This window comes from Paramormyrops kingsleyae, chromosome 15 (assembly GCF_048594095.1).
Source record: "Paramormyrops kingsleyae isolate MSU_618 chromosome 15, PKINGS_0.4, whole genome shotgun sequence".
NCBI lineage: Eukaryota > Metazoa > Chordata > Actinopteri > Osteoglossiformes > Mormyridae > Paramormyrops > Paramormyrops kingsleyae.
This window is the reverse complement of record NC_132811.1, coordinates 2,285,063-2,311,625: the sequence shown is the minus strand read 5'-3', so window position 1 is coordinate 2,311,625 and position 26,563 is coordinate 2,285,063. Positions and strand designations below refer to the sequence as shown.

The 26,563-nt window shown below is 49.4% G+C and overlaps 1 protein-coding gene across 1 annotated transcript in view; it reads right to left on the bottom strand.

Annotated features, from left to right (window-relative positions):
• The window catches only part of LOC111860235 (insulin receptor-like), a 70,593-nt gene that overhangs the window by 19,586 nt on the left and 24,444 nt on the right, over positions 1–26,563 (bottom strand). The window contains exon 3 of the mRNA XM_023843720.2: positions 1,087–1,411. Coding sequence (XP_023699488.2) covers positions 1,087–1,411 — 325 coding nt within the window. The remainder of the gene's footprint in view (positions 1–1,086; positions 1,412–26,563) is intronic.

The window sequence follows — 26,563 nt, the reverse complement described above, 5'->3', positions numbered from 1 at the left end:
GTCTAACCATCCAAGTGTAACAGTGCTGTGTGTGGCCTCTAAAGGGACTGACAACTCTACTCCCGCCAACCCCACACAGATACACCCCCCCATTTATTTTTTGGTCCAATCCCATGTTTTAGTCATTTCTCGAGCAACGTACACCACTATACATAAGGAACTTCTCCGTCTGCTGTCTGTCATGAAGCCCAGCAGCTTATAAACTCAGCTGCTGACTTACGGCAGACGTATCACTGACAGTCAGGCCGAAATAATGTGTAATGTTAATTCTTTAAAATTATTTCAACCACTGGTCTGTTCTACAAACTCCGGATATGAAGTTCTTTCAAATCTACAAAAAAAAAAAAAAAAACTTGCTGTCATATTGTACGTATTATCGGGTGTCGCATTCATCACATAGAAGTAAGTTGGCTGGGGGGTGTGGTGATAGACAGGCCTCATTCAGCACATCCATCTCACTCCAGATACGGAGCTGCACATTCCTACTTGTACTTGGGGGGGGGGGGGGGGGTTCAGGTTAGGGCTCTGTGGGGGGGGCTCTGTATCCCCAAAATGCTTCAGGGTCACCAGATAAACAAGAAGACCCTGTGTGTGTGTGTGAGCGGTGTGTGTGCGTGTGTGTGTCTGTGTCTGCGTGTGCGTGTATGTGCGTGTTTGTAAATAGTACATTTCCCCACAATGTCATAAAAACCCTTCTCCCTTAACCTCAATTTTACAACAGATTGTGACTGCAATCAAAACTAAAAATGCCAAAAATCTTGTATTTTGTTGGGTCACTTATGGTTAAGGTTAGGGCTGGGTAGGGGTTAAGGTCGTCATAGCTGGGATTAGGGTTTTGCCCATAGAAATGAATGGAGAGTCCCCACAAAGATATTAATATTAACATTGTGTGTGTGTGTCTGAAAGGAAAGCAACAAGATGTGATGTATGATAAGAGGCATTGCAATGTAGATGTATTCAAACTGGCAAATAAAGCATCATATCGTGTCAGTGGAGTAAGCAATAATGACAACTCCCCAACTGCACATGTGGGCTTAGGGTCCCATGGCACCAGCGAAGGATGCCCAGACGGCCTGCGGGACTCACGTGGTGGAGTTCATGGTGGTGTAGCCGGACGGGCACTCGGGGATGCAGGCCCCGTCGTGAATGACGTACTCGTGGCAGTCGCCCGCCTTGCTCTGCTTACACTGGAAGTGGAGGTTCTGGCAGAACTCCAGGGAGACGCAGCGCCAGCCCTTGAAAGTGTAGTAGCCCAGCGGGCAGCGCTCCACGCACACGCCCTCGTGCAGGAAGTTGCGGCAGGCCACGCAGCGGCTGGGACTGTTCGGTTCCAGGCAGCCGCCCAGGCACTGCTCGTGGCAGCACCGGTTGTCCATGGTGCAGGCGCGATGTTTGCAGGCTGCCGGACAAACTGCCAGAAGGAGAGAATAGGTTAGTGGCTACGTTCATTTGTTTGTTCACCCATTTGTTCAATCGTTTACTTGAACGTTCCACCAATTGTTCGGCTGTCCATCCACACATCCATTCACTTGCCCATTCCCGTGTTCGTTCGTTTGCCCAATCTCACATTTGTTCACTCGTAGTCTGCACAATCGTTTACTAGCAAACATGTTGTTTCACTTGCCTGTTTGTATTTTTGTTCGATGGCCCATTCGCACATCCTTTCAACTGCCCACACATTCATTCAATTTCCCATTCGCATATTCGTTCCTTCGCTAATTTGTTCATTTGCACATTCGTTTGGTTGTCCATCCGCACATTCACTAGCCCGTTCTCACATTTGTTTGTTTGAATGTTTGCACATTCGCTCACTTGTTAATTTGTTCTTTCGCACATTTGTTTGCTTACGTGTTCACACATTCATTCATTTGTCCATTCTCACATCCGTTCATTTGGATGTTAGCACATTCATTTGCTGGCTAAATTGTTCATTTGCACTTTCGTTCATTCACCGTGCAGCCAGCAAAGGAAAAGCTTAACACGAGAGCCGCATATCAACATGCAGTGATGCATCAGCCTCTTCACACATGTGCCGCCACACCAGGTTCCTTGTGCAGTGGCATGCTGAGGGTCCAGCCAGATCTCTGCACTGCACTACACTGATGACAGTTACAATCATCCACCACAAACCACAAGCCTCCAACTCAAAGTGAACATGGCTGCATGTTTATTGAACATTCCCGCATTTCCAGGAGACATACATTGACTACTAGTAAATGCAGTATTAGAAATGACCATTCGATTTAACCAGTCGGGAATTCAGCAATGAATTTTCATACATATTTTACTGCTTATCTGGTACAGGGTGACAGTGAGCCTATTCCAGGCTGCCTAAGAAACAAGGCATGAGACGTCCTGGATGGGACCCTAACCCATTACAGAGCAGAGGCATGCAGACACACAAACATAGAAACATACACACAACCATATCTCACATGAATGCTTTCCACGAATTACATGACTTATTATAATATAGCATAGAGATTCAATAATTGTGGATGAAGTCTGCATGAGACACTTCTGCAATATTAAAGCAAAAAAAAAAAAATCTGTTTATAGGGAGTGAAATATGACTAATATGACCCATCTACCTACAGAAAGTCCCTAATGCAGCTACGTCAATCCAGGAAAGACAACAATCCATTAAAAGAAGAGGGAAAACTATGAGCTGTACTTTCTTCCCGGAGCTGCCTGTGAGCACTTGGGGAAAGAAAAGAAAGAAAAAAAAATCATTTGGGCGTGAGTTCGGCCTCAGCTAGTTAGCTTTACATGCAGTTTCCAGCTGTATTATCATTCGATGTTTGTGATATACGTGCGTTTATGTGTGCATTTCACGCTCAATAGCCCAGCTGTCTTTCTTAAAGTCACTGGTGGTATTATTAATAAATACGTATAAAACACATGAGATTAAAGCTACATGGTGTACATTGTCCCCCATAGTTTAATGCTTAAAGCTGACTTTACAGGACATGTCTGTGTTATTTAGGTTTATCCATGCTGTCACGTTGCAGCAAATCGCAAGTGGGCAAGTGTAGTGGGATCACAGGACTGTTGCAAGTGAACACAAAACTATTTCAGAAAATATTTTCCTACCCAGACCTCTTAGGGGGTTCTGTAGCAGTATGAACTGGACAAAAATCTGCATATAAATAGGAGGGAAGTCACAAATGTAACGTGATCCAGAAATAGACAGGATGTGATCCACAAACGTGCAAAACATTTCGTATGTAAAAATTGCACTCCATTTTTGTGGATATGATTTTGCACAACACAAATAAAAAGATACATATTTGTGGATAGGTACATGTTTGTGGATCATGGCACATATTTGTGGATTGTCTTCTGTGGGTTACAAATAATGAAGTGCAATGAAAACGTCCATACAAGAGCCACATCCCATGTGGTGGAGTGTAACCTTGCAAAACTGTCATCCAAATGATGCAAAAATGTTGCCCTAAACAGTGTATTTTGCAACACCATGAAATAAGTGATAGAGCATATATTTGTCGTCTGATATATATCGTCATATCGCACCACCCTAGATGACAGGGATTTTAAAAAAAACTGGGGATTTTTTTTTTTGTCGTCAAACGTCTCTCAGAAACCTGAGAATAACAAGATGACAAATGAAGATGCTGGACTATCAAGCACTTGGATGTGAAAAATAACATTAAGCAGGTCTCAGGTCTTTCTGGTTTGTGGGTGGAACACAAGAACACAAAATAATTAATAACAACAATAATTCAAATAATTAAAAAAAAAAAACAAAAGGTGCTTTTGTTTGGAACTGAACTGCTGGGTAAAACTATTTCCATGCCCTCTGTAGAACAGGCAGGCCACAGGCAGGCAAGTCGGTCCGACAGGCAGGCCACAGGCAGGCAGGCCGCCCTGACAGGCAGACAAGCAGGCCGCCCTGACAGGCAGGCCAGCACAACAGACAGGCAGGCCGGCCCGCCCTCATTCTAACACCAAAGTGCAGTCACAGAGTTCAATCCACAAACAAGGGGCCCATGTGACCACATGGAGCGTTTGCAACCTGGGACACTGTCGTTCCCACCAGCTGACTTCATTCTGATGGGAATGTTCCACTCCGCAAGAAAGTTAAAAATAACGCAGCTGGCGCTGGTGCAGAGCACATACCGGGCGATAAGCAGGGGATGCACTGGCCGGCAGGTTTGGTCGGCAGCCACTCGTGGGCTTGGGTTCGGGTGACGCAGAGTGCTCAATCTCCAGTAGCAAAGAGGAAGACTCAGTCCTGCGCCTCCCACACCTCTGTCAAAGTACCATGTGAAGGTGCTCCAGCCACCGGCCGACAGGCTCCTAGAGAGCTTTCATGAACGACACGTCGCATTTGCAAGCCCTGCAGGACAGTGTGGGCGTACACCTGCCCATCATCCCTGAAGAGGGCTTCAGCTCCAACTCTGACGCAGCCCATCGTCTTCTGGAGGAGAAACAACCCAGCACTACAGCCACAGATTCAGCCTAAGTCCTGAAGAGCGACATCAGGATGAGCCAGCAAAGACAACGAAGGAAAGCAAACATTCAAAGGTGGCATTTATTATTCCGGGAGACGTGAGGCTCCAAGGCGCGACAGAGGGAGCGAGGATGTGGAAACGCGGGGACTCCGGCCGCCCCAGCAGGCCACCGATGCACAGAGACGAGCATGAATATTCAGGCAGGACACACCGCGGCGTGACATGAAAGATGACAGCGCGGGAGGTCACCTGACCGCATCACCACTCGGGGGGGTCCAGTGAAGGCAGCGCAGCGACAAATCTGTTTGACATTTGGGCTGAACCCCCCCCCCCCCCCAACCCAGCCCTGGCAACCCCCCGTCATGTGACACTGTCATTCCCACAGAAGCAAAAACAACAAGGACCCCTCTCCTTCCTCCCCGAGCAGGGAAGACACTCCTCTGCCTGTGTGAAATTGGGAGGGAGAGACATGTGTAAATGGGGGGGGGAAATGCACGTATGCCCGAAAGAGGATCGAGATAAAAACAAACAGGTACCACAGAGTGAAACATGAACGAACAACAAGCCAGCTTCCCTCTCCTCTGCCTGGGCACGCTTATAAAATACAACACCTCTGCAAGGCCACACCCTCCCCTTCTGTCCCCCCCATCTCCCCGCTGGTCACGGCTGCATGTATACCGCGCTCACGCTGTGCTCAGGCGCTCCTGCTCCACTCCGAGTCCATGCCAGAGAGCAGGCTGAGCAGGAGATCCGCCCTCACCCTAAACCAATGCGCATGCTGGCCTTCCGCGGAAGGCAGCCGCTCGCTAACCCTCGCAGCCGCTAACCCTCCCCACCGTGGGGCCCGTCTCCGGGGGCAGGCATATGACGAGGCCCGCGGCGGGAACATGCGCGCGGGGTGCCAAATAGGGGCAGCGAGCGACAGCCCCGCGCCCCCAAAGCCAGACGGCGCATGGTGCTAGGCTAACAGGCTAGCTGAGGCTGTAGTACAGAGGATAGCAACAGCACTGCTCTCATTATGCCATTTTATTTTTATTTTTTTAATAAAACATACGATGCCCTGGACTGGTGCTGATGATGTCTGTGCCGTGTCTCCGTGCCCCCCCCCCCCCCCCGAGACAGCACCACATTTGTTCTGCACAACACATTTTTATAGCAAAGAAATATGAGATCGGCAAGCCTCTAGTCACAAACGACTAAACGACTTGTTTAGTCAGTAAACAAGCAAATGAAACAAACGACCCACTGAAACGCGGGATGGGGGCGCGGAACCGGCGGACCTCGGCGCGGAACAGAAAGACCTCGGCGCGGAACCGGCGGACCTCAGCACGATTCCCGGCAGTTTGTAGAACAGGAGGCCCCTTTTACAGCCCCATACACAGACCGGCATGGGGTGACGCGCTTGTGGCCTCAGTGGACCTACAGTACCGACAGGCGCTGCTTAGGTCCAGTTAGCAAATGCGATACGTGCAAAGCTGAGTGTGTGAGAGAGACGTTTACATAGCTGACGGCTTGTTACTGTAATCCGGGGAGATCGGGGCAGCACACAGCAAGGCTGGTGTTTTGTTTTGTTTTGTTTAAAGTTAGCCAGCGGTGGGTTCACCGAGGACGACCAGCATGAAATGAAAAGTTACACTCGCAGTAACACAGCAAATCAGCATAACACCAATGAAATAAATAACAGCTACACACTGACTGGGGAAACTGGCCATAACATTCTGTACCAGTACAATCCAGACTGTCCACCTCTCACCCAGTACAGGCCTGGAAGAACATGGCATAAGAGACTGGACCCCCCTAGGTGGAGTGCCAGGTCATCACCAGACACACCCCCAACACGCACAATCAAATAGAATAGATGATCTTTGCCCATTTAACTGTTCTATGCTCTATCACGGTCTGGGCAGGGTGAGGGACGTGAACACGTGCCGCCCTGATTCTGGAGACTTCAAGGAACTGACAGCCCTCTTATCTGGTGGAATATCACCGCTGCACGCATGCACCGACTGCACGCATGTACCGACTGCAACCATCTGTATGCACAGACAAATGTAGCACAGATGCAGCGACGCGTGAACTGGGCTTTTGAGATGCATAAGCAACTCGCCGACATCTTTTTGGGACTGTGTGGGAAAACATGAACCCGGCCACCCTTACAACGATATTGGAAAATATTAGAAAAGATTCTGATAGGTAGTAGCTAGAACCTTCTAATTTCGCGGAAGTGACTCCACAACCCGACTATCAAACAAAGGGACACGTTAAAGGCGACTGAGAAGCGTACAGGCCAGGCAGAATTAATGAGTCACAGCTCATTAATAAGGAATTAGTGGGGGGTGCGACACAAAATAGGCTTAAACCATGGTGTTCCATGCGGGGGGGGCGGGGTACTCGCTTAGGCAGGCCGCAGGAAGCGCCCTCTGCAGCTCACCCATGGCAAGTGCGCGGTGTGCTGACGGAGAATGAATCAGGTGGATTTAAAGGGCTGGTGGCCCAGGAGCAATAGCAGGCTGTGCAATAGGCTGCTTGGCGCCAGAGTTTCTGTGCTTTGACTGGAGCGGCCACTACTGGGTCCCGATCTGCAGCATTGCGTAAGCGGCACGATGTCACCTTCCCCTGCACCCCCATCCCTGGCAGCAGGGAGCAGAAGGCCTGGACACAACCTGGATGGGATTTAATAAACCTCACAGCTAGAGCGAGGAACAAAACAAGCATAGGAGTTTTGGGGAGGAGTCCCAGCGCCAGGCATGTAAAGCTCACCGTTAGCTACCATCCAGCCAAGGTACAGCAATTACGTAGCAGAGCTGAGTCACCTGACATTAAGTATTAACGGCTGTTTCAGTAGGACTTTTCTTCCCGAGAGATTCGGACACCAAGATCATGGCCGTCATCTGCTGTGACCCAGCTGTTCCCGGGGGTGACGAGCGGAGCCCCCAGCGAGACTCAGAGAGACAAAGCAGGAACAGGAAGCCCCCGATCTCGCGGCACTGCGCCCAGACTGCGACCCGATCACAGGCTGCCAGAGAAACAGTGAGTGACCTTCGACCTGGAGTGCGCTTCCTGGCAGCACACCTGCCTGAGGTGGCACCGGCTCGCCCGCCGGCCTGCGATGACGCAAGCCCCCCCCGCTCATCTCCCGACATAAGGGGAGTGCAGGCAGCGTGCAACACACGCTGGTACCGCAGCAGAACCACAGACAGGTAGAGGCCAGATGTCTGCCGGACAGACCACAGGATGCTGGCCTCTGGTTCCCTGCTATTTTAGGAGGCATTTCTGCTGTTATCAGTTTGTGCACCTCAGCTCAACCTCTGAGAGGAACACAAACCCTGCAGCAAACCGACACATTTTATTTCTCTGCTTCCATGCTCTCCATAAGTCCTTTCGTTGGGTACCGGCTGGCAAAATACTGAAAATTGGCCCAAGAAGAATGATTTATTTTAAAACAAAAAACACAAAAAACACAAGTCATTATCTTTAAGGGTTTCTGAGATATGGCTACTGGGCTACCCCCCCGACCTGATGAGTGAGGACTTCCCTTTTATTTCCACGCCTTTGATTGTGGAATTTCACTAGGAATCTCCTGAATCACCTTGTTTTTCAGGCTTTATTTCAGTACCCAGTTCAGCTAGGTGTTTCTAGACTTCTTTCATTTCAATGGATAATATCAGCTTGGCTGTCGACAGAAATAACGACAAGGCACAGGGTTTCAGGCCTGGTTTGACCCTTTCCTCCAGCCAATGCGCTTACCTGCCGGCACCCACTTTCATAACCGCTGACCCAGTACAGCATCACTACGAAGCAGGAGGCAGGAGGCGGAGCTACAGCACGGGCGGAATCCCGCTCCACCTGGGCCTGCGTGCCGCTCACATGCAAGGACTTGAATGCACTGTTGACACAACAAAACGAAAGCGGAGGGGTGGAGTAGCCTTAGGTTATTCTCACCCTCGCGGCTGCATGTATGCACCGGGTGGGCATGGGCACGCGCCCGCACGCACACACGATGACCCTCTGCCTAATACCCTTGCCCAAATTAATCTGGAACAGCACTACTGCCTATCAGTCCAGGATGGCCCTTGTGGTTCCGCCTACATCACTACCAGGTAAGACACTGCCCAACTGATGTCATTTTTCTGGGACCAAAATGGGTCACCGTGTCATGCCCAGTGTGCCATCCAGATGCATCGATGACAAACACCAGCGATGAAGCAGCAGACCGGGCCAATGCATGAATATTTCCACAGGAATGGTAGATCCATTAGTGGGGGGGGGATCGAAATTCATAGAAAATCCGGTGGGGGAGGGGCCCTCTCTGCTTAATGACCCCATACCATTCCAAGCAGTTAAGTAGCAGCATGGAAGAAGGCTGTGCCAAATAGGAACCACAAGCAGATCCTTCTCAGAACTTCTTCGAAGTCCTAATTCTGGTAGCAGACAAATGTTTTCAGACAAAGCAAAATCCTCAAGAGGAAATTGGCCAAATATAGTGCCGGTATTTCACAACAGACCTGGTTTTCACATGAACGCTCACTCAGCCGGAAAGCTGGGGAGGTTCTGCTCGGCGCGAGGAGGCTTGCAACACGGGCAGGGAAACTCAGAGTTGGGTGAAACGGCACATGGCGTAAACCGGGCTCCCAGAGGTCGGAGAGGGGACCTCACCGCAGGTCTGAGGGAGTGGCAGAGGCGTACTTTATGCCCCCGTGTTCTTTGGGCGTTGTTTGCCAGCTGCCCCCAGGAGCAGGCAGGCAGCTCGGCAGTGGCGAGGCAGATAGCGGTTGGTTTACTCATCCCGCCTCGAGCTGCGGGGCCTCTGCTGTAAGACTCGGCTCCTCCCTCCCACCCACAGCAGTGTCGGCAGCTTCAAAACAAACGTTTGTGTCACCAGAAATAGCCTCAATCGGCCAAGAGAAGCTATTCCTAAAATGATCCTGCCGCCCCTCGGCCTGGATGCAGATCTATTTTTGCCCGAACTGCCCGTAGGCCCTTGTAAGGTTTCAGAAAATGACCCTCAAAGAAGCAAAACTCGTTTATCCTGCGGCTTCTTACGGCTGCTGACGGTTATGGCCATGCAGGCTCTATTCCTACTGAACAGGCAGCGACGTCGGATAGGAAAACCATGTCCCCGAAGCCATGGGTCTCTCAGCGGCCTGACGTGGAGAGGACGGCTCCGACCCTGACCCCCATCGCCAAAGGCTCTGTTCATTCAGAGGCGGCTCACGCTCTCCAAGCCGGTAGCAGCCATAGGGCCTCCAGTCTACTGGTAAATACGGAATGAGTGAGTGCAGAGGAAGCCCCCAATTAGGAAACTGCCCTTCCTGAAACCCGGGGTCCTTAAACTGAGCGAGTTCAGCTGCTGGGAGGCCACACCAGAGTCCCATGACTCGTGTTTAGAGAGTTCATAGACAAACTCTGGTTCAGCCACCCATTTGTTCAACTTTAAACTAAGTACTGAGGCAAGTGATCTTTTCCGAGAGTCTGAGACGCCAGAGAAGACTGCAGACCTGCCATATCCTCCTACTCACTGCCTGGGTTTGCAGGAGATCTCCAGCCAGAGAAGGTGTCACCAGAGGCGGCCTCTGGCCAACGGCTGCAGATTTTCCTCGAGATCCGTCCGAGAGCCCGTCCCGAGAGCACGACTGACCCGACTCTGCGATGCGGGCCTCCACTACAGCCAGCTCAGCTGCACTCCTTTCATTTCCCCCTTCTTCCTTCAGGGATCGTCAACAAATCACCTCCAGCACATACATCAATGCCTCGTCGAGTTTCTAGGAAAAACGTTGGGGAGAAGTTCGGAAGATGTTCCGTCAAGTTTCATCAAACAGAAGGATTCTGGGTGTGTTTTGGTTACAGACAGTGGGAAGCGAAAAGGACGGGCAACACAGTTGTCCTACTCTGCTCTCATCCAAGCCAAGGCTGTCTTGGCCTCAGCAATTGGGAGCAGGGCATGAAACCAATGACTTCAGTCTCGGGGGCTGGGAGGAGGTCAAGGAAAGAAGAGAAGGCGTCTTTTTTGGCCATTGAAGAGGGACGCTCACCAAGCACACAGAAGTGTCTTTGCAGCCTAATTTACCCTAAAACACTTACATATGTGATGCAGAACAATAACAAGGCGGCTAAAATGTCATAACCTGAAGCACTAAAACATACCATACGTCTAAAACAAAAAAATAAAATTTAACATCCACAAGCACTTCAGAGCTAAATCAACGGCTTGAATGGTCTGGCAGATGACAATTTTCCACAAAGAACGGAGACCCTAAATTCAGCGGTTCTTCATAAGAATGTGTGGATTCCTTCCAGAACAGTAAAAGTTAACGGAGCCAGAATGACATCTCCCAACATGGATATGTGATAATCCCCAAACAGGCAGGAAACAAAGCATGGGAACGACGCTGGAATATTCCAGCAAATGTTATCCTATGTGGAAGCGAGTGACGGAATTCCAGCTGGACCAGACGAAGTCATGCCGCTCGATGCACCAGGTAGCACTAAAGGAAAAAGCAGCACTGTAAATTTTCTGTTTTGCCAAGAATAAATACCTGCCAAGGCAGACATAAGCCTTTCTGTTATTTATTTATTTGCCTCCATCATACTCTGCCTGCCGATCAGTTACGAGCTCTAGGCTGGGGAAACCGTGAAGAGAACCACAGGTTCTGGCGTCAGACAGTCAATGAATTTATTTATGATACGTGCAGGTGGTGTGTCTGTGTGTCAGAGGGGGAGGGGGGAGGGGGGGTGGTTAACATAATTATGTGCAGCAAATTAGAATGTGTGTGTGTGTGTGTGCGCCCGCGCATCAGTGTGCACGTCTGTGCGTACGTTTGTGTGTTATTGTGCACGTGCGTCTGTGCGTGTGCCTGTGTGCACGTTTCTGCATGCCCACAGCATACGCCGCTTCCCATCAGGGTAGAAGGCCTCCCCCCCCCCCCCCCCCATAACCACAAGCAACCAAGCACAATACGAGACTTTTGGTTGCAGTTACAGATTTTTATAAAATTGAGTTTCCCCTTGTGGGGACCAAAAGATGGTTCCCACACTGTTAGAACAACAGGTTTCTATCACATTGTGGGGACATTTGGTCCCTACAACGTAAGATACACATAATCCAGGCACACATTCAGGGTCCTCCCATCCATCCATCCACATCCTTATTTTTCCCCAGGCAGCTTCCACACCCGGAGATCAGACAGCGGCCCTGATGCTAATTAAGAGTTCAGCTTCAAACAGGCTCCCTAATTACCAACAAGGAGTGTTTCAATAAGAACGGCAACCTGAAGGAGACCCGGCACTCAAGCAGGTCCCGATAAGTACCACGTTCATAAGCGCACGCTGCTAGCATGCGCGGAGGCTAACTGGGGCCAACGTACAACCCCTGCAGATGGCCGGCAGTGGCGGGAGATCGCAGCAGCCGCCGGGCTTAGATGCTGTCACCCTGATAAAGGTTGAGGGAGGAGGGAGCAGGCAGAGCCACGTGTCTGTTTGGCCAAACAGGTCTCTCTCTCTCAAAGATCACCGCCTCAAGACTCATGGAGACGCAAGCAGGGGACTCGGTCAGTGCTGAGCTCCTGGGTCGCTTCTCCGTGGCAACGCAGCCTTAGCATGCGGATCAGCCCTGGATGAATATGTGGGACGTCAGAATGAGCAAGAGCACACCTGGGGAAAACAAGAGTCATCCTAGAAACACAGGGATTAGCACAAACTATAAAAACAGACCCCCCCCCCAATGTTCAATGGTAGAGTCTCAGAAGTCAGTGAAATATGAGCCACCCTGTGGATCTTCCATTTACAAGGATAGTGATGTATAATAAATCCAGAATGACAAAAGGTAAGACTGGAGACAGCTGCAGGGACATCCACTGGCACCTGGCTTTTTGTTTGATACAATGCTTTCTGCCACGGGGGTCCTCCATGTCTAATTGAACGTCCATCAATCTGGCCAATCTAGTCACAGCATGAACTCAACAGTTTAATGGGAGGAAGAAACACACACACACACACACATGTACAAATATGATGGCAGAAACTGAATATCACAAGAGAATGACAATTTCTTGGGGAGGGTATCAGCTCCTACCTGGGGGGTACAGCGTATAAATTTGACCAGAGACTGACAAACAATTCACTGACGATACATTGGAGTCTTTTCTCCGGCAAGTTTGCACCTTGTTTGTTTGCGCCTTTTTATTTCCTGGGGTTGTGGGAAAGACCTGCAGAGGATGCAGGAAGGATGTCCGCTGTCACTAGTCAGTGCTAAGTTATCGCAAATAATCAAGCCGGGGAGCACAGAGCAAGGCTGCGGCCGGTCACGCCTCAAAGGACATCCGGAAATATTCTTGGCTGCATCCGATGAAGAACATCCCAGGAACAGCTCGCACTGATTTTACGCTGTACAAAGTTGGAATTGCAAAAACAAAAGGAATAACATCAGAGGCGCACGGATACAGCGGATACCAGAAAAAGCAGAATCTGTCCTCAAACAGCTGCATTCTGAAAGGCAGACATTTACCCATCAGGCTTTGCATGCAAACAGTGAATAGGGCTTTGATAGGGCGCTGATGGCTGTGAGGATTAGGGGAACCCTCTGTACATTGTGTGAACTTCATTCCCCCGACTGACCATGATATAATCCTCTGCCACTTTAAATATTTCTGACAGAAGCAAACAGTAGCTTTCCCCACAGAGAGAGGGGGAAGGGAGAGATGGAGAATGCAAAGTGAGGACTTTCACACCCAGATGGGTGACACCTTACCCCAGTCTTTAGCTGCACATCACACACACTCAAGGATGATATGAAATCACAGTTTTACAGGAATTTTTTTGTCATCCTGGGTCCTGTTTTACCTCCACCAGACTGACATTTTGTTTGTTTTTTGGAATTAAAATGGTTGCCCTTTGACAACGTTTATTCTGCCTAGAGGCGGCACTGGTCATTATGCTGTTAGGACCCAAACCAGCTGGTTCCTCTGGGCCTGTCTTCCATCAGAGCCTGCCGGCGTGCTTACAAGCTGAATGTTGGTACTATTGCCTGCGATTTCATTCTGAAGCAGTGAAGGAGCGACTGAAACTAGTAGAACCTCGGACAGATGGTCAGACATGATATGTTCTGCATCCAGACCAAGCCAGACAACACTGTCACTGTTCAGAACGACCAGGCCTATAAAATTACGGGGCCCTGGAACCACACCGGCCCCAGTTCCAGTTTGGTTCCTTAGGGAACGAGACAGGAGATGTCTATTTGTGGCCCTGCGAGAGGCACAGCAGGAACTCGAGCAGGAGCACAGAGATGGGATTAAATACACGATGCCAGCAGGATTTGCGATTAGTACCAAATAAACAGACATATAGGCCTATGGGACAGGCCAAGCACAAGAATTAATGGAGTAAAACACAATGGAAAAGAACAGTGATACTTTATCAATCCATGTGGGGGAATTCTCTTTTCGGCTACCCCGTCTAGGTCTCCATGAGACACACAGACACACTAGAAGGTGAGCACAAGGTCAGTCTGTGTACAGCACCCCGGGAGCTGGGAGGTAAAGGCCTTGCTCAGGGCCCCGATGGCGGCATCAGTCTGTCGTCCCCCGAGATTCGAACCGACGACCTTCTGATGATGGGCAGAGTTCCGAAACCCGCTGAGCGAACAGACGGCGGCTCCCAAGATGGGGTTGGGGCCAATGGCGTGTTGTCGCAACACAGAGGTTGGCAGACGGTGGCATCAGAGTGGAGCGGAGTTGGAGGGAGTTAGGGTTAGGGTTAGGTTTAGGGTTAGGGTTAGGGGGAGTCATTAATGGGCCGCGGACCGTTTGGCAGCCTGGCTGGGACAGGCTCCTGCTGACCGTCACCTAACCCTAACATTTAAGGATCACACAGGAGGTGACGACCCCCCCACCCAAAAACAAAAGGCAGCTGCAACAAGCAGCAGCGAAAGGGATGCTTAACAGCCTTCTGGAAGAACTCCAGGTCGGGCCAAGAAAACACAACCGGCTACACCCCCCCCAATCCTGAGACCCTCAAGCTCCCAACACCTCGGACAAACCCCCCCCCCCCCCCCCCGACCGCCTCGAGACCTCCAGCTGCTGCACTCCTCACGCTACAAAAAACAGGACAAAAAAAGCTGGCTCTGTTCCATTTTATTTGTTTACAATATTGGAGCAAGAGCACCATGATGAAAATAAAGGAGAGCTTCCAAGACCTTGAAAATAGCAATTCCTAGTATATAAAATGATAAATAAATCTTTCAGTTATAAATTTTTAGCAGCATGGGAGCCTGATTTGATACTGAGAGGGTCTCCCTCATCACTCATCTTTTGTTATTTAAACGAAGGCCGCTCATCATTCTGCAGAATCGAGTCCACACGGGCCAGAGCTGAGAAGCTGCCCCGAATACGACACCAGCGCCACTCACGCGCCATGATTCTCGCAGGCACCACCTCAAAGGGGCTCCCCGTGGGCCAGGCGAAGGTGTCTGCTGCCGTTTTGTCTGCACACAGATTAAGAAAAATTGCTCTAAAAAACAAACAAACAAACAAAAACACAAATAAAAAACTGTCACGCTGAGCACACTGGCCTGGTTGTACTGCATTTCCCAATACCTTCAGTGTCCTGGGGGGGATTTTTTCCTGAGGCTTTTAATACAAAATATAATCTCACTTAACTAATCAAAGAGTCAAAGATGGAATTGGACAAAATTAAAGAAACACTGGCCGAATCCAACATGCAGTTTTATTTCATGCACGATAATGTAACATCTATATCTCAAATAAAAGATTTTGCAGTCCATATAATATGTATTCCAAACAAAACAGAAGTCTCAAAATAAAGACAAAAATAAAATAAGCATATTTTAGTGTTGCATGGGTTAAAAAAAAGCAGCTACGTCTAGCAGGTCTATTTTGTCCTCAGTTTATGACACTACTCTCAAAACAGAAGGTTAATGTTTAGGAACAAAAAACTAAAATCTACATTTATCTGTTTGGCAAATGCCTCAAAAAACACAAGCCTGACAGCCACTGAAAGTGCACTCAGCTGGAAAGATCCTCACTTTAAGGTAACAGTCTTCAATAATCCAAGACGTCCTCCGAGATTTCTATTAAAACAAAATGAACCAAGTAACACTGGTTCATCGCCATTCAGCTCTATCAGCTTCCCAGTGAGATGGTGCCTGAGTGGTTTGATTGTAGCTGTGAATTCTGGAATACCGTGTGACGTCATCATCGAAGCTCCTTCGTTGTTTACAACCAGGAAGGAATACTATATCTCCACTGAAAACCTTTGCTCATACTCGTCTCCCACTGGGCTATTAAAATGAATGCATGTTATACAGCAATAAAAAAGAGATTAAAACTTATGTCATGTCTCAGATTAACGCTAACGCATCGAAAACTCTAACACAGACATGGCGGATTCCATTCCCCTCTCCTTCACTCCATGTTCTACCACAACCCTTGGGACGTTCCTCGGAGTTGTGTACAGTGCCACCTGGGACAGACTTGAGACCACCTGCACAGTTACGCTGCTTTTCCACCGGCATGCAGGAACCCAGGCGGGCCACAAAGCCACCCCAACTCCGGTTTTCCACTGCAGAAGGGTCGGTTCGGTAAAGGTGTTGCTGGGTTTGGAGAGTGACAGTGACGTAAACCAGAAGAAACGCTCAATTACTGGTCAAGTACATAGCACATCATGATGTACTATGTGATCTTTTCTATTAGCATGTCTGTAAGAATCGCCATGTTATGTTAGCATCAATTCCTAGTGAAATTAGCATTCGCTTGAGTAAATTTGCATTATGAATCCATTCTAATCCACTGGTTTATAGGACTTTTTTCAAGTTTCGCGTTATTGGCAATGCATGAATTTCCGATACTATTAATGAAGAATAATACATAGAATATGACCTTTTTTCCTTCAGATAATCCATGCGTATCGACACAAAGCACTGCTATCTCCATGCATTTCCACCAGAAAGGTGGTGATATACCCGGCTGGGGTTGGTCACACAAGAAGAGGCATGTCGTGCAGGTACAGTTCGGGTACGGCTCGTATTCTTTACAATGGAAAACCACCAATTCGCAGTGCAGGTCGGGTACGGCTCGTATTCTTTACAATGGAAAACCGCCAATTCGCAGTGCAGGTCGGGTACGGCTCGTATACTTTACAATGGAAAACCGCCAATTCGCAGTGCAGGTCGGGTACGGCTCGCATACTTTACAATGGAAAACCGCCAATTCGCAGTGCAGGTTGGGTACGGCTCGTATACTTTACAATGGAAAACCGCCAATTCGCAGTGCAGGTTGGGTACGGCTCGTATACTTTACAATGGAAAACCGCCAATTCGCAGTGCAGGTTGGGTACGGCTCGTATACTTTACAATGGAAAACTGCCAATTCGCAGTGCAGGTTGGGTACGGCTCGTATACTTTACAATGGAAAACTGCCAATTCGCAGTGCAGGTTGGGTACGGCTCGTATACTTTACAATGGAAAACCGCCAATTCGCAGTGCAGGTCGGGTACGGCTCGTATACTTTACAATGGAAAACCGCCAATTCGCAGTGCAGGTCGGGTACGGCTCGTATACTTTACAATGGAAAACTGCCAATTCGCAGTGCAGGTTGGGTACGGCTCGTATACTTTACAATGGAAAACCGCCAATTCGCAGTGCAGGTCGGGTATGGCTCGGTTCTTGGTGGCAGTGGAAATGCGCCATTAGTCACCTTGTCCTTCTTTCACTTCTTTCATCTCAATTCAACAAAAATCGGGATAATTGGGACTTTCAAGCAGAGGCCAGGACACCAAAGGCCGAGCTGGCTGCCGGCTCCCAGGCCACTGGATCCACGACTCGATCTGCCAGAGGAACACCCCCCCGAAACCGGGACACTCCAGGGAAAACCGAGAGCTGTTTGTCACGGTCCCTGGCGATGATGGATTTTAGCCTGAGAAGGGAGGCCAGCTCAAACAAAAACAGAGATTCGGGAAAGAAAGGATTCGTCACTCTGAGTACAGAGCAGCCAGCTAACGGCCCGTGAGTTTCTAACTGACATAGAGCTTTGCCGGATGTCGTGGGGGCTGGGACGCACACCGGTGGCAGCCGGGCCTCAAGCCCGTCAGCTCTCACGCTGCCTATTCATGTCAGTCACGCAGGGCTCACGTGACAGGCTGCATGGAGACTGTGATAAACAGCAGAGCTGGGGTGTACACAACGCACGCACAAGGCAGGGAGACGACGATTCCACAAGCGGCAGGCCTCTCCAGGGAGGTACAAAAAGTAAGAAAAGCCTTTTGGTGTGTGCGTGTGTGTGTGTGCGTGCGTGTGTGTGCGTGTGCGTGCGTGTATGTGTGTGTGTGCGTGCGTGTGCGTGTGTGTGTGTGTGTGCGTGCGTGTGCGCGTGTGGTGTGTGTGGTGTGTGTGTGTGTCTGTGTGTGTCTGTGTGTGGTGTGTGTGGTGTGTGTGTGTGTGGTGTGTGGGGTGTGTGGTGTGTCTGTGTGTGTGTGTGTGCGTGTGTGTGGTGTGTGTGTGTGTGTGCGTGTGTGGTGTGTGTGTGTGTGTGTGTGTGTGTGTGGTGTGTGTGTGTGTGGTGTGTGTGTGTGTGGTGTGTGTGTGTGTGTGCGTGTGTGGTGTGTGTGTGTGTGTGTGTGTGGTGTGTGTGTGTGTGCGCGCGTGTGTCTGCATCACAAAGGCATGAGCAGAGGCCTTTATATGTCAACAGCAACAGCATTGGCAAGAAAAAAAAAAAAAAAAAAAAACACAAACCAGCAGAACCTTATTTAGATACAGCAAGTGAGATCCAAGTATTCAAAATATTAAGTGTGGGGGGAGGGGGGGGGAGACATCACGATGCCTTTGAATAGCTCAGCTAGTGGGTAAGCTGCCACTTCTGAACCACTGGGACAGCGGGAGGGAAGGAAGGAAGGAAGAGACAGACAGACAGACAGACAGACAGACAGACAGACAGGGACAGACAGACAGACAAAAGAAATGCTGCTAAGGCAGGCCCCCGGCCCCCGGCCCCCGTCAGATTTAGGAGGATCCTCTGTTCAGCTTGTTGGCAAAGGCTAAGAACGTCACTGGCTGGAATTATTTAGTGCTAAGATCAGACAGGAGGCCTTCATATGCCACTGGGGAGGCGGAAGCACGAGGGCAGGCCATCAACATTCCCAACTCTGGAGCCGGGACAGCGGCAACATTTACTCAGCCAACAGTAAAGGACCAGCCCCAGCAATTTGGGGGGGGGGGGGGGGGATCAGATTCAAGACGATAATTTCAAAGGCGGGCTGTAAAACATGTTTTGACAACACTTCCTGATGCTGGTCAGGCTGAAAGCAGACAGTAAGATCAGCCATGGGCCCCTCTGTCCGGAAGGCCATGCCGCGTGCAGCCCGCTGTTTGTGAGAGTGTCGATATACCAGGCTGGTAACAAAACTACATTAAATATTACTACATAAATGACTGCTTGCTAATATACAACTACTACAATGGCTTTGTTGATATGGAACACAAATACTTGTATACTTCCTAACTTAAAAAAAAAACAACTAAAAATTGAGCACATGAAAAAATTAAGCAATTCTGATAAGACGTTAAACAGCAAGTAACTCACATATTCGAAGCATAGAATATTGAAAATCAAATGTGCCTGAAAAGTCTAATACATACATCACTTTGGCCTCGTCTGTGTACAGTGTATATACAGTATATAACATGAAATATGGGTGGGCAGTGGTGGCTTAATGGTTAGGGAAGCACACTTGTAATTGAAAGATTGCAGGTTCGAATCCCCGACCAGCACATCACCAATGAGGTACCCTGAGCAAGGTGCCGCCCCCCCACACTGCTCCCCGGGCGCTGAATTAGCTGCCCCCTGTTGTCACGACGTCACATATGGGTTAAATGCAGAGGACACATTTTGTTGTTGTGCACTGTGTGCTGTGGTGTGTCAACAGTGACCACTGATCACCAAATTCTAATTCTAAAAAAAAAAAAAATTTAATATCCCATTAAAGAGACATGCATGAAATTCACTGCCCCCCCCCCCCCACACACACACACACACACACAACATCTTTCCCAAGTAACGCGAGTCACGGCTGGCAAGTCTGGTCCATCATTTGGAAGCCCAGAAATTCCAGCGTGTCTGCATACCTCAGGGGGAGGGATGGAAGGGGCAGGAGGCAGAACTTAGGAAAGGGAAGAAAATCCTTCTCACTGGAAAGCATACTTTTTTACAAACAAAACAGGTCAACAAAGAAGAGATTTACACTGATGTTTGCAGCGGCTCCTCCTTCCCTCATAAGGTTTTATCGCTGCCATTATTCCATCAGACTATCTGTTACAGGGAATATATACACAATAAAAATCTGAAGCAAACAACTCATTAACATTTTATAACAGTGGAGGTGCTAAATGATAAGCGGCCAGTTAATGGATCACTGCCCGCTTCATGGCTGAAAGGTGCTTGTGTTAAACTGCTGGGTTATTTCCAGCTTTACTGTATTTACTCTGGTACAGGATGGATGATAAACAGTGTCCTCCTGAGGAAAATAATTACAATTAATAATAATAATAATACACAATGATAATTAAGATCGGGGGGGGGTCACATCCCCCAATAAGCTGAAAAGGTGAAAAACAGCACGAACCCCCCAACTGAACTTTCCCAACTTTATCCTGCTCAGAAAGGGGGGGCACAGGGAGGTAAAATGAGCTACACTGGCATCGGAGGGGGGGGGGCAAACCCCCACGATTTTCGGACCCCCTGTGATTTCTTACCATGTGGACATTACGCAAATATGCTAACCAACATCTCACCCACATGAATTTTTCACTGCACATTTTGTTGTGTTTTATGACATTGGAGAATTATGTATATCATGTGCTAAGTTTACAACATCAGCTTCAATGGCGAGCGCGACGGGGGAGATCGCGACGGGGGAGATGGCGACGGGGGAAAGCGCAACCCCGCTGAAGCTATCCGTCTCACGGATCTTAGCACCCTTTCTGGTGACAGATGGGGAAGCAGAGATGTGTTGATCTGCTGGTTGGCTTCCCGCCGAGATTGTGACCCAGTTCTTAACCTCCTAAAATGCATAGACTCAACCCCTTGATTGCATTCAGGCTTTTCTGGTTTTTGCCTCGATTCAACATCCTCCATGAGAAGTTGGGTTTCTGGAGTCAGAAACCAGAGCCAAACACAGCTAGGGCAGCAGCTGGGCCCAAACAGCCTTACAAACATCTAAAGATCCTTAAAACACCAAGACCACAGAAGCTGACCATGAGTTACTGCACCATTCAGTAGGGATGGGAATCAGCAGTGACCTGTCAATACGATATTATCACGATATCTAGGTGCTTAATCATACATGAATCGCCGCACAAAAGAATCGCAATATGTAACTGAATCGATTTTTTCCCCCCAATATTTACCATCCAGCTCCCTACAACATAGCCAAACAAGACATTAGGCATTAATGTCACACTACAAACCCCTAATGCTTCACACATTCAATTTTGCACAAGAATCCATTTCAAAAACCACCTCATCTCTCGTTTCCTACATGGCCCGCAATCCTGACTTTACAAGCGACTTCATCTGAATGACCGACGTCACGTCAGCCTTTGGCCAGATTTACAGCAACTTCCTCATAGTCGTTCAACCTGGCTATTATGCACTTGTCTACTCCTACAGAATGTTGGAACGATTTTGTCTTGAGAAAGAGGGGGAAATGGGGGGCTAGCCTTGAGCCACCCAAGTTACGCCAAACGACAGAGCTCGGCAGGAAAGCAGCTGCCGCTCCGCTGTCAAGACTTCAAGCTCTTCAAGGGCGTGAGCTGGCAAGTTCAGACAGTCCTTCCGAAGCATTCTTGTGTAATTACCTGGAGAATCTCCCAGTGGATTCTCACCTCCGAAGCCCCCGATCACACCACCTAACGATGATATAAACATCGCATTCCACACTTTCCCCACGTAGCAGGCCTCTCAGCTGCCGCAAACAATGCTTCACAGAAACAGGAAATGGACAAAAGTAGGGAAAACAGCCTAGACCTTCAGCATGGTGAACGCTGCATTCAGAGCACTTCAGAGATAGCCCACAGCAGTATATGCCTGAGTCATTACCTGCGACATCTCTCCACGTGCCAGCGGACATGAGGAAGCCCACATGTGTGCAGCACAGGCCAACCCATTAATGGACGTCAGCAGCTGCAATCAGCCACATGGCTCAAGTCATATAGCGTTATCTTCCATAGCATCGATTTCTATATATGGAAGAGTTTACCCTACACACATCCCAAGAGGATGGAGGAAGCCAGGTCTCAGATCAGCATGGACAAAGATGTCTGCACTCAAATCGAAATCTTTATTAATATTACTGGGTACTGTCAAGTTGAGGTTGACTCTAATGACCGTATAAAGTGAACTTCTCCGGAGTGTCCCGTCATCAGTCTGGCTCTTCAGGGATCCCATTGGCATATTCTGGAGATCTTTGCCATCATGCACTTTTAAGTCCATATCCGTACGGTGCATGCGCAACATTTTTTGCTGACAACACTGTTGCACATTTCTGATGCGTGTCAAAATGCAGCTGACAATGTTACTGCTCGGATGTCTTATCAGTTGAACTGTGCAGATGCCTTCATACACCTGGATGTTGTTTAGATCACAGAAATGTTGCCGAGTCAGTTAAAGGTGCCTTATTCTAATGGCTATTTTATGGAAACATCTTTCAGAAAACAGCTGTAAGCTAGAAGCCTTTTCACAGAAGGCCAGCACTGTGCGGAGGTAAAACACTGGAGCACACAGAATTCTGCTAGAAATCCTGGTAGAGATTATGGCGTTTGGACCACTTCTGGCTCCGCCTTGGTCCCTTATTCACCTTCCCAGAATTCATCAGGCGAACTGACAGACACAAACGACTTCAAACAGGCAAGCAGAAGGAGCGATTTGTGTTAAAAGTACGGCGTACCAAGAAAAAATGCCTGGCGTGCTTGCTAACAGGGAAGCAGGCGGAGTACCACAACAAATGACAAGCTGTTTCTTAAATAGAAAATTTGGGATTTAAGAGAACCACAGGACCAAAGTCAAAGAAAGTATGTGGCACTCGGCCTAGAGAAGGGACAAGTTAGCCTTTAGATATGAAGGGAGAATAGGGTTCTAGGGAAACTAAAAGTTGCAGCTGCCCATGAATCCAACACAAGCCTCTGGTTCTTCTAGTCCACAGTCTTGCTCTTCCCCTATACTCCCACTCAACAGACTGATCTTCACCTCGCGCTGACCACTTAACCAACAAACGTTTTAACACAAAGGATTGTGGGTAAGCCACCTTCACGCAGTCTGCCAGCACTGCCATGTGCTCTCGCTCTTGGTCACGTGACTTTGCAGTGGAATCCAACGCCTGTCCCAGAGGGTCCATTCATAACTTTCAAGTAGGAAGCGGGTTCATAATTGGAGGAAATAATGGGGAAGTGCGCTCAGAGTACCTTCTGGATGAGGGCTCACCTCCGCCAAGACTGATTTGGCGCCAGAGCTTCCTTTAGCACGGAGACGCGGGACTTCAGTCTGACAGACTCCCTGGGGTGACCTGCTCTTCAGCTGGGAATGACCTATGTACACACACTCCTACAAGCACAGTTGCTCCCCGTTACCTAGCAGCACAGAAAAACAAGACCAGTCCACAAGACGCCTCCCTGTAGCTCATATGCACCTCTGTCTGCCTGCACAACAAACACCCCCCCCCCCCCCGCCCCCCAAGGCTCTGATCATTGGGAACGGATGGGTGAAGCTTGTGAAGGAAACCGGTCCATGTCCAGTTACACAAGTCCAGCCCCCTCGTTACCTTCTGCACTCACGAGGGTTAAAGGGTCACCATAAAAACATCGGCTAACTTCAGCACGGTTATGCTGGTTTTCACGCTCCCCCCCCCCCCCCATCCGAAGGACTCCTGGAGATACGGCTGGCTATGGATGCATTTAGAGCTCGAGGTCAGTCAGGCCTGAAAGACGAGGCCTTGGGGAAAAGGCCGTAAACACGAACTGCCAAGCGGCAGACGGCGTTACAGGACAGGAGGTCGGGCTGAAGCGGCTTGGACACAGAGACCATGATGATGCGGGTTTGAGGCTTTCCTGTGCTTACCGCCCCCAAGATCAAACACGATAAAAAAATAAAATAAACACACAAACAGGACAAACAAGAGTCAAGTCTTTAGATATTTTATTCAATTTCATTTTGTCCCACGGTTGCAAATTTAAGCCAAACAATACACTCAAGATATGACATCTAATTTTATTATTTAAAACTATTATCTCAAAGACAGCACAATGGGAGACACCATTCCTACAATTTAATAAGGGTTTATTAAAGGCAAAAGTAGCCCAAAGACAACTTGGTTGAGAGAAAAATTGGATAATTACAATGATAGTTGTTCAATATAATTATAATCTTTATCGAATGAAAGAGTCAAATGTTTCAGAAGGTTCTTCCATCTGCGTCTAAGAAAAATGTCTCCACAAGAGCGTGTCCACTGCAGCAGAGCTGGTGACACAGAGGGGATGTCGTAACCACAACAATGAGGAGCGGAGTCTCCGCAAGCCAACGGCTGCCGCCAGAGGAAGAGGAAGTTCGTTAATCAGACCGTATAGCCTTTGAATAAACACACACATGGAGTTTCAGGAAGCCCCAAGGTCAAGACTTGGCAGGACACTCCAAATCAGTACTTTCACGCCCAGTTTGCCAGACATCTCCCAGAGAGTTATTTCTGTTTGGGATCCGCGTTCTTTCAAGGAAAGACCACAACACTGCGCCCCCTGTCGGCCACAGAGCCCTCCGTCAGCCCAAGACAGGTAGTCAACATGGGCAAAACGCGCCAGGGAAGGGCAGCAGAGCGATGCCAAGTGGAGTTACGAACCAAGGTGACAGAAGGTGGCATAATGAGGACAAAACTGGCCACCTTCTCATGACGCGAGGTTTCTGTAGGTGAGGAGTCGCTGTTTTTGACTCCTTAAAGTACTTCCAGTCGTCAAGTTGGTAGGCGTTCTTAGATATTGCTGACTTCAGATATGCACTTGGCTGCCAGCAAATGTCAAATAATTCCTAAATAAACTATGCAAACTTTATTTTTCCCCCCAAAAACAGTAAAATGGGGGAGAACCAATGGGGGCAGGTTAAAGGACGAGTGTCAACTGCCCAGAGACTCGAGAAGCCCTGGCAGATGGCGGAAGGAGCCGCACGCAGGTCCTGAGGCACCGACCTTCTAGAACGCTCTCATTTCTCACACTATACTGAGGCAGCAGCCCAAAGAAACACATGAAGGAGCCGTCATCCAGCGTGTGGAAGACAGAGGCTCCCCCAGACCGCAGCACCCACCCACCTCGGGGGCTTCTCTAGCTATGAAAGGGGGCTCCTGTGACAGCAGAACGCGGTCGCCCAGTCACGCGCCTCATCTCCACACGGCATGAAATAACAACACCCAACAAGCCAATCAGCGTCCCCCATGCTACCGGGAACCCCAAGAGACTGGAAGAGCGCCCTCAAGAGGGGGGAATGTGCATCAAAGGTTACACTCTTCGTGTATGCCCGTGTGTGTGTGTGTGTGTGTTTGTGTGTGTTTGGGGGTTCTTCATCAGTGTGGCCACCCCGCTACCCTGCAACCCCGCCTCCACGCCTCCACCCCGCCTCCACCCTGCTACCCTGCCACTCCTCGACGCCGCCACCCTGCACCGTGGGGGCATCTTGTGAACAGATCAGGGCCAGATGACAAGCTCTGCAAGGGGACTCAGTCCTGCAGCTTCTAATTAAAGCTCTTCTGAATCAACTAATTAACATAATTAAACAAGCCACCAAGCAACAGTAACTGAGCATCTAATTAAACAATCGCTTTAATCTGTACCAGCATTAAACGCCAGGACTTATGATCTTGGTCAGTATTTTGTAATAAATAAGGCTATTTAGGCACCGTTGCAACAAAGACCAGGACCAAGATTAAAGCGCGAAGTCACTCCGTGCAGGGAGAGGGCTAGCTTAGCGACCAGCGGCTAATGCAGCAACCAGTTCTTTCTGACATTTAGATTATTATAAAACGACGGCGATTGATTTAAAGCAGAGAGTTTTTTGTCGTCCACATGCTAAAAAGAAGCATTTTGTAACATTTTAAAGATTCGTAGCAGGAGTGCTGAATGCAGCCAAGGGTGAGGCAGAGACTCCACCAGGAGAGGGTGGGCATGAGCAGGACCCCCCCAGAGGCTCTGGCAACCCAGCACACACTCCACCATGGCCCTGTGAGGACGAGGCGGGCTGGGGGGGGGGTGAAGACATTTCTGGGATTTTCAATGGCCACAAGGGGAGTGTGGGTTCACACAACAGATGGCGGGGGGGGGGGGTTGCGGGTTGGTGGGACTCGGCGGCAGTTTACACCTGCTGAGGCCTGGTGGTGGGGGCCGGGGGGGGGGGCTGCCGGGAGGGGCCGAGGCTCCCACAGGTAGGAAAGGCAACACATGCTTTATATACTTTCAGCACGAAAGAGAAAGAAAGAGCCATTCTTCCAATTTTCCCCCGTTCTGGCCAGGAAGGGCCCACTTCCAAGCAGGGGGGGAGTCAGCCGGAGCAGAGTGGGAACAGCCAGCCGGAGCAGAGTGGGAACAGCCAGCCGGAGCAGAGTGGGAACAGCCAGCCGGAGCAGAGTGGGAACAGCCAGCCGGAGCAGAGTGGGAACAGCCAGACGGAGCAGCCCCGCGCGCTTAGCATGGGCGCTAACATGCCTGCAGTGGGGGGGGGGTTCCTGAAGGTCGCTGCATCCCCTTCCATATCGGGGCAAACATTAATGTGACTGACTGGTAATATGGAAAAACAGAATGGAGGAAGAGGAGGGACGAGCGAGGGAGGGGGCTCTGTGCACTGAAACGGCAGTGAGATGCTGGGGGGGGGGGGGGGGTGGCGGGGGGCGTTTGGGGTGGGAACCTGAGGGATCACCTGGGGGCCCTTCCACAGGATCCATTTACACCCCATGACACTCTGTGACCCCCCCCCCCCCCCACCAGCTGATACCCACCTCAAATTTTCCATTATAGAAAAAAAAAACACTTCAAACGAGACACTACCAACAGCCCC